The sequence below is a fragment of the Branchiostoma belcheri genome, unplaced genomic scaffold (assembly GCF_001625305.1).
Source record: "Branchiostoma belcheri isolate BF01 breed outbred unplaced genomic scaffold, Haploidv18h27 scaffold69, whole genome shotgun sequence".
NCBI lineage: Eukaryota > Metazoa > Chordata > Leptocardii > Amphioxiformes > Branchiostomatidae > Branchiostoma > Branchiostoma belcheri.
Window position 1 is genome coordinate 1,198,327 of NW_017804342.1, and position 9,882 is coordinate 1,208,208.

At 43.4% G+C, this 9,882-nt stretch overlaps 1 protein-coding gene across 1 annotated transcript in view; it reads left to right on the forward strand.

The window, feature by feature from the left end:
- LOC109484117 overlaps positions 1-9,882 on the forward strand; it is an 11,411-nt gene that overhangs the window by 1,275 nt on the left and 254 nt on the right. The window contains exons 4-20 of the mRNA XM_019787338.1: positions 132-292; positions 468-591; positions 956-1,082; positions 1,677-1,896; positions 2,340-2,530; positions 3,054-3,276; positions 3,471-3,585; positions 4,009-4,154; positions 4,613-4,818; positions 5,143-5,263; positions 6,509-6,700; positions 6,932-6,989; positions 7,361-7,582; positions 7,924-8,052; positions 8,279-8,395; positions 8,905-9,018; positions 9,686-9,763. Coding sequence (XP_019642897.1) covers positions 132-292; positions 468-591; positions 956-1,082; positions 1,677-1,896; positions 2,340-2,530; positions 3,054-3,276; positions 3,471-3,585; positions 4,009-4,154; positions 4,613-4,818; positions 5,143-5,263; positions 6,509-6,700; positions 6,932-6,989; positions 7,361-7,582; positions 7,924-8,052; positions 8,279-8,395; positions 8,905-9,018; positions 9,686-9,763 — 2,544 coding nt within the window. The remainder of the gene's footprint in view (positions 1-131; positions 293-467; positions 592-955; positions 1,083-1,676; positions 1,897-2,339; positions 2,531-3,053; positions 3,277-3,470; positions 3,586-4,008; positions 4,155-4,612; positions 4,819-5,142; positions 5,264-6,508; positions 6,701-6,931; positions 6,990-7,360; positions 7,583-7,923; positions 8,053-8,278; positions 8,396-8,904; positions 9,019-9,685; positions 9,764-9,882) is intronic.

Genomic DNA, 9,882 nt, shown 5'->3' on the forward strand with positions numbered 1-9,882 from the left:
TATATATATATATACACGCGCGCACGCACGCACACACACAAATACACAACATAACCGTTAATATTGTAAAGGCACGTATCTTATAAGATTTAGTTTGTAAAGTAAACCTTCTCTGTTGTTCCACATTGCAGTTAACACCGCTCCTGCGATGACTAGCTGCTCGGGTAAGCTGAAAAGCATTGTAGGCGGAACGGAACGGGACACTATTGAAGCATCATGCATGGACACAGGATCTCCTTCAACTGTCTGGACCAATATTGCGTCCGACCCTACTGGTCAGATTCAATTTCAGGTAAGGTATTACACTACTAACTGAGAAACGTCTGTATATTTTTTCTTAGCTGAAAATTAATGTGCACTGATGTGTCATATAAGTGTGGTTATGGATATGTGTTAACATTCTTATAGATTTCTCCTACAGTTTTTATCTTGATTCATTTTACTGATTGGTGTAACACTTTTTCAAGGTTGATTGGGAAACCAGTTTCCAAGGCCCAAGTGCAACAGACTGGCCCAGGCAGTACTACATACACGACCACGGGATAGGGGTGATCTCAGCATCGGTGGACTGGTGGCTGGAGAGAGCTCGAGGTGGGTAACTTCAAGTATTATGAAGGTTTTAAATCCCTGGATTTTAAAACCTCCGGTGTCTTCAACACATGAGGCAGTCACAGCGTTCCAGCAGGTTCGGTCAATTGTCAGTCTCACTACGTATACATCCTTCCAGTTCAGATTATATCTTCCAGTACTGTTTCTAGGTCCCTCTCCATTGTTAATTTGTAGTCCATCTTAGGCCTACCTGGATTTTGTCATTGAAATTTTGCCACCGTTGTGTTTTGACAGAATTGTGGCTGTTTTCAAGCACATCGAAATTATGTGACAGCATCAAATCTGTTATATGCATAGATTCAACATCTTTTGTATTTCTTTGACAAATTTTCTGGATTTGATTCAGGTGGCACCAGGGTCAGCAGTGGCACACTGTCCTGTGCGGACGGTGGCATCAGTAGAGACAGTCCTAACCCATCCCCGTATTGCAACTCAACTGTGACCATGGCGGTCCCACCGCAGCATGGGGACAGGTATGGGATAACTAATGCTTTTAAAAAGCCCCTGTCACACATTCAGAACCTTCCATAGACTACCAACCAAGGTTGGCTGAAGTTCGGAAACAGTCTCGAATCTGAGCAATCGAATTTGAGTTAAATTTGGGTCGTCAAATTTGACGGCCGACGACACCTACTCCCGAGCACCAGCTAACTACCAGTGATCCATATTCGGCTATGTGGGGCTTGATATTGCATGTTTTATGGCAGAAGTATTAATTTCTGAGCAATATTAAATGGAAATATATATCACTGCCATATAACTATAGACCAATACCTTAACCGAATGACTAAGATCGTAACCTGCGTATTGTAAATATTTCAAAATAATTTGCTGTTTTTAACTGTTTTAATACTTGCTTGTAATATTTAAGTCAATCGTATTTAAACACTTATGTAATGCGGCAGATCAATTCAGGGTCCTACGGGGACCCTGCCACTCTGTATCGTACGGTCAGAATGAAATAAACCACTATTATTATTATTATTATTATTATTAAGCTATTTTTCTATTAAAGTGGTGCCAGGACCTTAATAATACAGTGTTTTTGCTTTGAACACATTTTGCAGCCTCTTCTACACTACCAAGTCAACAAACGGTGGATACGTCAAAGTGCGGAACTATGACCGCACGTCGGGCTACACCGTGAACCCACCGGTCTACCTAGCCGGACGAGAGGTCTCCCACACCGCCCACTTTACCTTCGACACCCGGTCTCCTCACCACTGTTCTAAGTCAGGAGGATGTGCGGACAACATGCTGGACAGGGGACCGGCGATTACTAAAAATGTACTTTAAATGTTTTCTGCGTTGGTGCAAGTTTGTTTCTATTTATAGTCATAGGGTAGAGACTCCGATCTGGTAGAGATGCCAATTATTATTTTTCGTCAACAGAGACTCCGATCACGATGCTGCTAATGTGTTACGGTGTCTTTCCTTTTAAAATGACCTAAACTTCAAGTGCCCCAATGATCCTTAGTGACAGGAATCAAAGTTGAAAAGTTATGACTTAAGCGAATATCTTAAAAGATGAGGACTCCAATCAGAATCGGCTATTCCACCGGTAGAGATGCCGATCGGACATACTTTTTGTTACTTTGTAGAGCTATTAACTTGAAAAGTTATTTCAATAAAAGTATGTCTTTGCATCTCTTCAAATGCCCAAATTAATATTGATAGTGTTTATACAACTCTTACTAATGTATGGTGATTTTTAACTTTGCTAACATCAGGGCAACATCCGTCTCCGCTGGTCTGACTGGAGTGATGACGACTCGGGCATCAAGCAGTACGTGTGTGAAGTGTTCCTACTGGAGCGGTCAGGGGAGGAGCTGCAGGAGAAATACCCCGCCGTCGCTGTTGGGAGACACGGACCTGATACTACAGAAATGGACGTGGTACTGACTGAAGCAGGTGATACATCTTTATGATGATGACTGTCACATCACATTGGCATCGCTAACACATAAATAAAAGTAGCCTGGTTACCAAACCTATTCACGGGATGTAGGACTCGGGAGCTATAATAGGTTTGGTAACGAGCTGGCTAAAAGAAAATAGCTAGATCACAATGACGCCCGAATGACAATATGAACAACAAGAAATGCGAGGTTTCAGACTTCCGTGAATCATGCTGAGGATCGCGAATGCAGCCCTCAGCTTCCTGAATTTCCTCATGTTTCTCGGGCAGTACATGTTGACCACCTGTCAGCTGCAGTCTGCTTGTCAATCTTTCCCAACCACGTGCTGTCAACCTACCATATCAGGACCAACAAATATGACCAAAGTAGAACATAGCATACCTGGATACTGACCTAGGATATTAGAGTTTTCTTTTACGAAACCAATACTAGCTGTCTCTCACCTGCTTACTTTTCTATGTCTATCAGACACCTTCCTCAGAGCTTCTGACTGGAGTGCTGGTTATAATAAACCCTATCCATCTATCTATTTGTTCGCCCAGGTGTGTACAGTGTAGTCCTGACCGTAGAGGACTCATCCGGTCCGAATGACGGAAACTTCATCACCGCCCGACGTTTCCTCATCTTCGACAACAACAGCACAGTGGAGACCGACACATCAGGGCACTTCCCACTGTGGGTGGACTCAGTCGCCAACAACTCCGCTTGGCAAACTGATTTGCAGGACGTTGCAGGAAATGGGCCAAAGGTAAGGGCTTGGAACTCGTGCTGTATAGTAGTTAAGCACTTGGAACTCGTGTTCTATACTGTAGTACCAAGAAATAAATGACGAAAGCTAGCGACAGGAACTTGTGGAGACATTTAGACTGCTGCGTCACCTGACTGAAAATGAACTGAACTGAACTGAAGAAATAGTTATAACCACTTTCTTTGCTCTGTTAGGTACAAGTGAAGTGGTCGGGTCATTTCTTCAACAGCCTCCATCGCGATAACAAGTTCCTGAACCCGATAAAGGAACACCATCCTCCCATAACAACCGGATATGAGGAGCTGACAGGTACGTTTTAATTATGGTAGTTTGTAAAAGTTAAAGATAGGTACAGGTAGTCCAGTGGCCTTTTGAGGCCGCAGGGGCGGTGGTTGTCAATACACTGTGTCCAGGTCACTCAGTTCCACCGCCTTTTACCTCCCGAACCGAAGTCAGGTACCCATTTTACACCTAGCCTGAATGCCATTTTCCGTATTTTCCACCGGCCGCTCCCAAATGTCGCTGGCTACATTAGGGAAACGGCGGAAACTTGTACAACGGAGGATGGCACCCAGGCTATGTTACACGTCTTATACCTGGATGAGGCGAAGAAAGTGCCTTGCACAAGGACACAAATAGTCACATGTGTGGTTTCTGTGTTTTTTCATGTGACCCAGGAGAGTTCTCCACAAAAGTGGACAGCTCTGAGTATTGATTTTTTTTCTTACCCAGGCCTTCCCCCGGCGACCAGGTCCCGCGAGGCCGTCCCTAATGTAGCCGGCATCGTGATATACCAGACCGCGTGGGGAGTGGACCATCAGGGAGGGCGGACTCTCACGGCTCCTGCTGACAACTGGGATAGCGGCACGGATGTGTTGGTAGGCCTCAATCCCCAAGCAGATCCTACGTACAGTGGCAAGGCAGTATACATATCCATTGGCTAAGCAGTGTCCATTATCCACCGAAGTAATGGCCACTCCTTGGTCACTCCTCATGCCAATGGACACTGTCTTGCCATCGTGTGATCTGCTTGGAGATTATATAGGCCCTAGATTTCCAGGGAGGATGAAGAGAGGTTGAATTGAAGTTCTAGTTTGGGGGCTATTACTAGTATTAGTCAAGCAATGAATAATCTTTATCTTCATTCCAGTGAAGCTTTTTACTGCATCTTATTCTTCATTGTCATCATCATCATGTTTGCTGCAAAGGATTTGTAAAAAAAGTAGAACGAAATTCATTCTATCTCAGGTTCTGTAAACTAAAATCTACTTAAAGTTAGTTAAAGGCTAACGACTGTCTGCTTCAAAAATTCCATCAATTTATTTTGCAACCGTAGGCTGAACAAAAAGAACTAGACATCGCCCGTCAAGACGGTGACACCATCCGGGTCTGGGTTCGCGCGTTTGACGTCATGGGGAACGCTGCAGAGGACAGCGTCACTGTCCACGTGGACTCATCTCCGCCGGTACTGGACAACATGACGCTCTCATTTCAACAGGGCACGGGCGCGGGCAACAACCACCCCGTGATTTCAGGCATAAAGTAAGCTTTAGGAAGGGTACTGTTTTCCGTCGTGCGCGTGTGTGTGCGCAGCTGTAGCTCACGGTGGGTTTCACGGCGGTTTCTTTGATTTTCGGTATATGAGTAGTTATCGGGATCCATATGATGCGGATTGCGGGTTCTCCCATTTTATATGTATTTTCAGGTGTTAAAATAAAATACCTGGACACCTCCTTGAAGAACGAGGTGTGAGCGCCTATAATGTTAGGGATTGTTGTGAAAGTGTATGCGAAATTATTGTATCCACATAACACACGACTGTCTACAAAATAGGAAAAGTCTCTCTCCGTCTTAACTGTCCCTCAGGGTACTGTTTACGGCGTATGACGACCACAGCGGTCTGCAGGACATCCACTGGGAGCTGCACGACCTCGCCGACACAAGCGTGGTGCACGGGGAAGGGCAGATAACTGTCCGGAAAACAACGGTCAGTGTCTTGATCTAAAATTGTTACTTATAGTTAGATCAGTAGAAACGAGGTTGATTACCTTCGCCAAGAATTGGAGAAGGTTATGTTTTCGTGGCCGTGTGTGTGTCTGTCTGTGTGTCAACAGCATATCTCGAGAAAGCTTAGATGGATTATCTTGATATTTGGTAGGTGGGTAGGTCTTGATGAGAGCTCGAACTGATTAGATTTTGGCCCCCCTAGCGGCTTGTTATGGTACTGCAGCTAAACTTCCGGTTTTGATATCTCAGGATCTAGACATGCTAGGGTGACGAAATTTAGGTGGTAGGTAGCTCTTGTGCTAGGGAAGAAGTGACATCAGTTTGAGCCCCCTAGCGGCTTGCTCTGGAACTGCAGGGCTATCTGTTTGAAAATATTCAAAAGAGGATAACTCAAGAACCAGTTGACGGATCGTCGTGATTTTTGGTATGTAGGTAGCTTACGTGATGCTTGATGTAATTATGTGACAATTATGCAAATGTGGATGTGATTTGCATAATTTATGGGGATATTCTATAAATCAGCTGCATTCCATGATAGGACTATTGAAGCTTGTGAGAATGGTAATTGAGAAGGAGAGAAACACAGGCAGATATTGATTATGTAAATGAATACTTAATTTGCATAATTAATGAGAAAATGTTATAATTCTGTAAAGATAACTGCCTGGAATTTCATACTTGTGGTATTTGAAAGTTCAGTGAAGGTAAACATCATTAAACATAATGTATTTAAATCAGGACCTTATTTGCATGATTTATGAGGAAATAATAGAATGGCACCTTTTGTTAATATAAGACTGTCTTTTGGTTGAGAATATGATAAAGACTGATATAATTCATGGAAATGAGGACCCTATCTGCACAATCAGGGGGAATAATCTATATTTGTCAGCCATAAAGATTAACATCATTTGGCGAAGGTATGAGATCGCGGAACTCTAGTTTTCATTTACTGCTCTTTATAAAAATCGTTTCATACCTACCTGCGTACTATCGGCGAAGCTCAGTGACTGGCTCCATGCTCAAAAGAGTTTAACTTTAAAAAATCATTTTGTCGGGCCAAAATTCAGTGGTATCAAGATGTAATCAAATGTTTGTAAGAATAGAAAGGACGTTATACAATAGACAAAGGCTAATATAGGTACAGCATGCATGGTTATATTACGTATAAACTCCAGTACTGATGCCCAGTGAAAATGATATGACATTACTCCATACTATATAGGTTGGCGATCCTGGTTGTCAGTCCCCCCAATGTATCTGCATCCCTAAGGACGGAGGGTGTTACTTCCACAACTATGAACTTTTCTTGGATATGGACAACAGTGGAAACATGCAGAGTACCGCTAACCAGACATACTATTTCATCATTACTGTCACCAACAATGCCATGCTGAAGACCTGGAAGATACTCCCGGTAAGACTGAATATCTAAAAAAAAACAAAAAACAAAGAGGTTAAAGAACTGCTGACTTGTAACCACATCGGGAGAAATAAGTATTTTGTGCATAATTGATAGCATTGTAAATGATATATCATCTGATGTATCTTTGCCATCCCCATTTTGAAGCAACTGAGTAAGTCCTGTGTTTTATTTTGACTGTCGTGTTGCTATGACTATATTCTTTCATTTGTATAAATGATTCAGGTGAAAGATGACTCAAACACCCAATTCTCTGTCGGCAACCCCAATAAGATTCCAACCGGTAAGTCGCGAATACAACTATTTACCATACGAAGGCGAATTGTTTTAAGTAGCCTCTACCAGACTTCAGAGGCGGCTGGAAAGAGTAGAAATTGGCGAAATAGACAGATAACATGCCAGAGGAGTTGGTCCTTTATAACTACAGAAGTACAGTTTGGAGCAGCAAACTGCACCCCTTCAGTGGACCAACTCCCCTTGCATGTTATTTGTATATTTGACCAATGTGTACATATTCATTTATACTCTTTACAATCGCTTCTGACGCTCGGTAGAGGCTACGTTTCAAATAGTACGTGTTAGTACTTCATAGAGAGAAGCCAATACAAGAGTTGTTCATAAACTGACGACTGTGTGTCTCTCACTCTCAAACAGTCCACAATGGCAAGTGCCATTGGTTCTCTGACGACAGCCTGTCGCAGGAAGAGGCCTCCACCGCCTGTACAGACATGAAGGGGCGACTGATCGACATCAACGACGAGTCGGAACAGCAGATACTTGTGAGTTACATTCCAGGGACGAGTGGCGTCAGCTACTGGACAGCTATCAAATCCCGGACTCCCGATCTGTTTTACCCGGACGGATCGCAATTCTCTCGTATGTATGCTCTTCTTACTAAACCTAATAGTTTCAATGCGTAGTATGCAAGACTCAAGGCAGACATTAACAACATGTTAACTTTTAAGTGCACGTTGTATACATCATCTTTGGTGAGTATGTTGTCTTTTTAAATGAAGCAAATACAGACGGCACCCTTCTGTCACATTTCTAAAAGTCTTGAATAATGTTTAGATTCGAAATCTACGTTTTCTTTATAACCTTGAACTTGTCACCCTATCATACTTTCCTTGCACATTGAATCCATCTGCTGTGTAACAGGCATGATAGTATCCTACAAGGAAACGCTAGTCTATTTCTCTGCTTTTTTTTCACAACAGCCCAATCATCCTGGATGTCCGGTGATCCATACGCCCCCTGTGACGTCTGCGTGCTGTTGGACAGCGCCAGTGGCTACAAGGGACAGTACCACAGTTGTTCGGAGCATCATAGCTACGTCTGTGAGTCTGGTAAGTATTTCGACTTAGGGGCTCTCTTTTCCTACTGACATCTGAGTTGGTCAGGTACATTATGAGAGACTTTAAACTGTTCTCCAAATCAAAAGAATAACTGAAATTTTCGACCAATTCACTTGGTCTTCCTCAGCATTCTGGCTCAATTGCCATATTCAATATGTTTGACCCAGAACAACATTATTTGGTAGAGGCTATACTGATGGTTATCTCTCCTTTACAGATGTCCAGCTGTGTAGCCCGAATGTGTGTCTGAACGGTGGAAACTGTACCTGGTGCTTCTCCGACTACAGCATGTGTGACTGCCCATCAGGATACACAGGCGATTTCTGTGAAACCGGTATATCATATTAACCTCTTCTCTTATCGTTGTGTACAAATAGAAACTGCCATGAAAGTACTGGAAGACCCAGATGTAAGAATATCTGATTCTAGGAATATCTAGATAGGTCTTAGATAAACTCAGAGTAAAAAAAATCGGAAATGAACATCGACAGCGTACCAAATCTTAGTCTTGTGGGTAGAAAGAGTTGTCATGCGGTAGCTCTGGGAGTTTGTGTCTCAAGGACACCATTAAAGGGCCTCATTATATCCATGATTATATATAGCTTGGTGAGTTTTACGCTTTTCTAGAAGTGACGCAAGACTTGGAAGTCATAAAGTTTCAAATCTAAATTCTTATGCTTTGCAAACAGTTTTCTGGGAGGAAAGTTTATGAATTTCTGCTAAGTTCACTGTGCTGTATGCCAGTATGCACAGAAGCGTCTACCTGGTATTTATAGTGTAATTTATCATATGTATGTTACAACGCCTACATGGCATGGAATGGTACTTTCATGTTTTTCACAGACATAGACGTGTGCTCGTCTTCTCCTTGTCAAAACGGCGGAACTTGCGTGGATGACGTCGATTCCTTCAGCTGCACCTGCGCCCACGGATACACAGGGTCTTTTTGTGAAGCCGGTAACTTTATAACAGGCGCATTTCTAGCTGGAGTTTGGGTTGTTGCTTTTTTGTCACATAGAATTACTGTTTCAACCGTTCAGTGTCATATTTCATCATTTGTAACCTGCCTTCTAATGACAAATCAAAGAAATTATTGAGTTATCATTTAGTGTGGAGTCCAGTGTATCGTACCCTGGATGCCAAACTAGTATCGGACCGTTAGCCGTTTTCCTTCGGCAGCCAAGAACCCTTCGCCCGCCTATCTAAATTACCGCTACGGGGGAGTTGATCCCGGGCTAGACTCCCCCGTAGTGGTAATTTACACCAGCGGGCGAAGGGCTCTTGCGGCCCGGAAAAACGAGTTTGGCTTCCAGGGTAAGTCTATCGTGGTTTGGACGGGCTCTCTTCGGGTCTGTAGGGCGGGCTCTCTTCGGGCTTGTAGACGATCCTCGCCGCCCAGTTCAACTAGGCTCCCGGTTAGGTTTTGCAAAAGTCCTACGACGTAAAACGGGGAGCCTAAGTTGAAATGGGCGGCAGAGATCGTCTGCAGGCCCGAAGAAAGCCCACCCAAACCACGATAAGATCTGAACACGGGGCCAATCACCATTTTGTCCTCGACTACACTTCAATCTTTCATACCGCTATATATTGACTACAATTTGATAACGTATGTTCACGTGTACAGACATCGACTGGTGCGACCCTAACCCGTGCCCGTCTGGCTGGAACTGTGTGGACGGGTTGATGGGGTTCCACTGTGCAGGTAAGTCAATATGTTTGTTTTATTTCGCTTGTGCCTTTATTTGCACTCGCTCGAAATAGATTTATTCGGCCATCAGGGCCGCTTTTCATAGGTGTAGAGTTCGTTTAGTAAATAATACC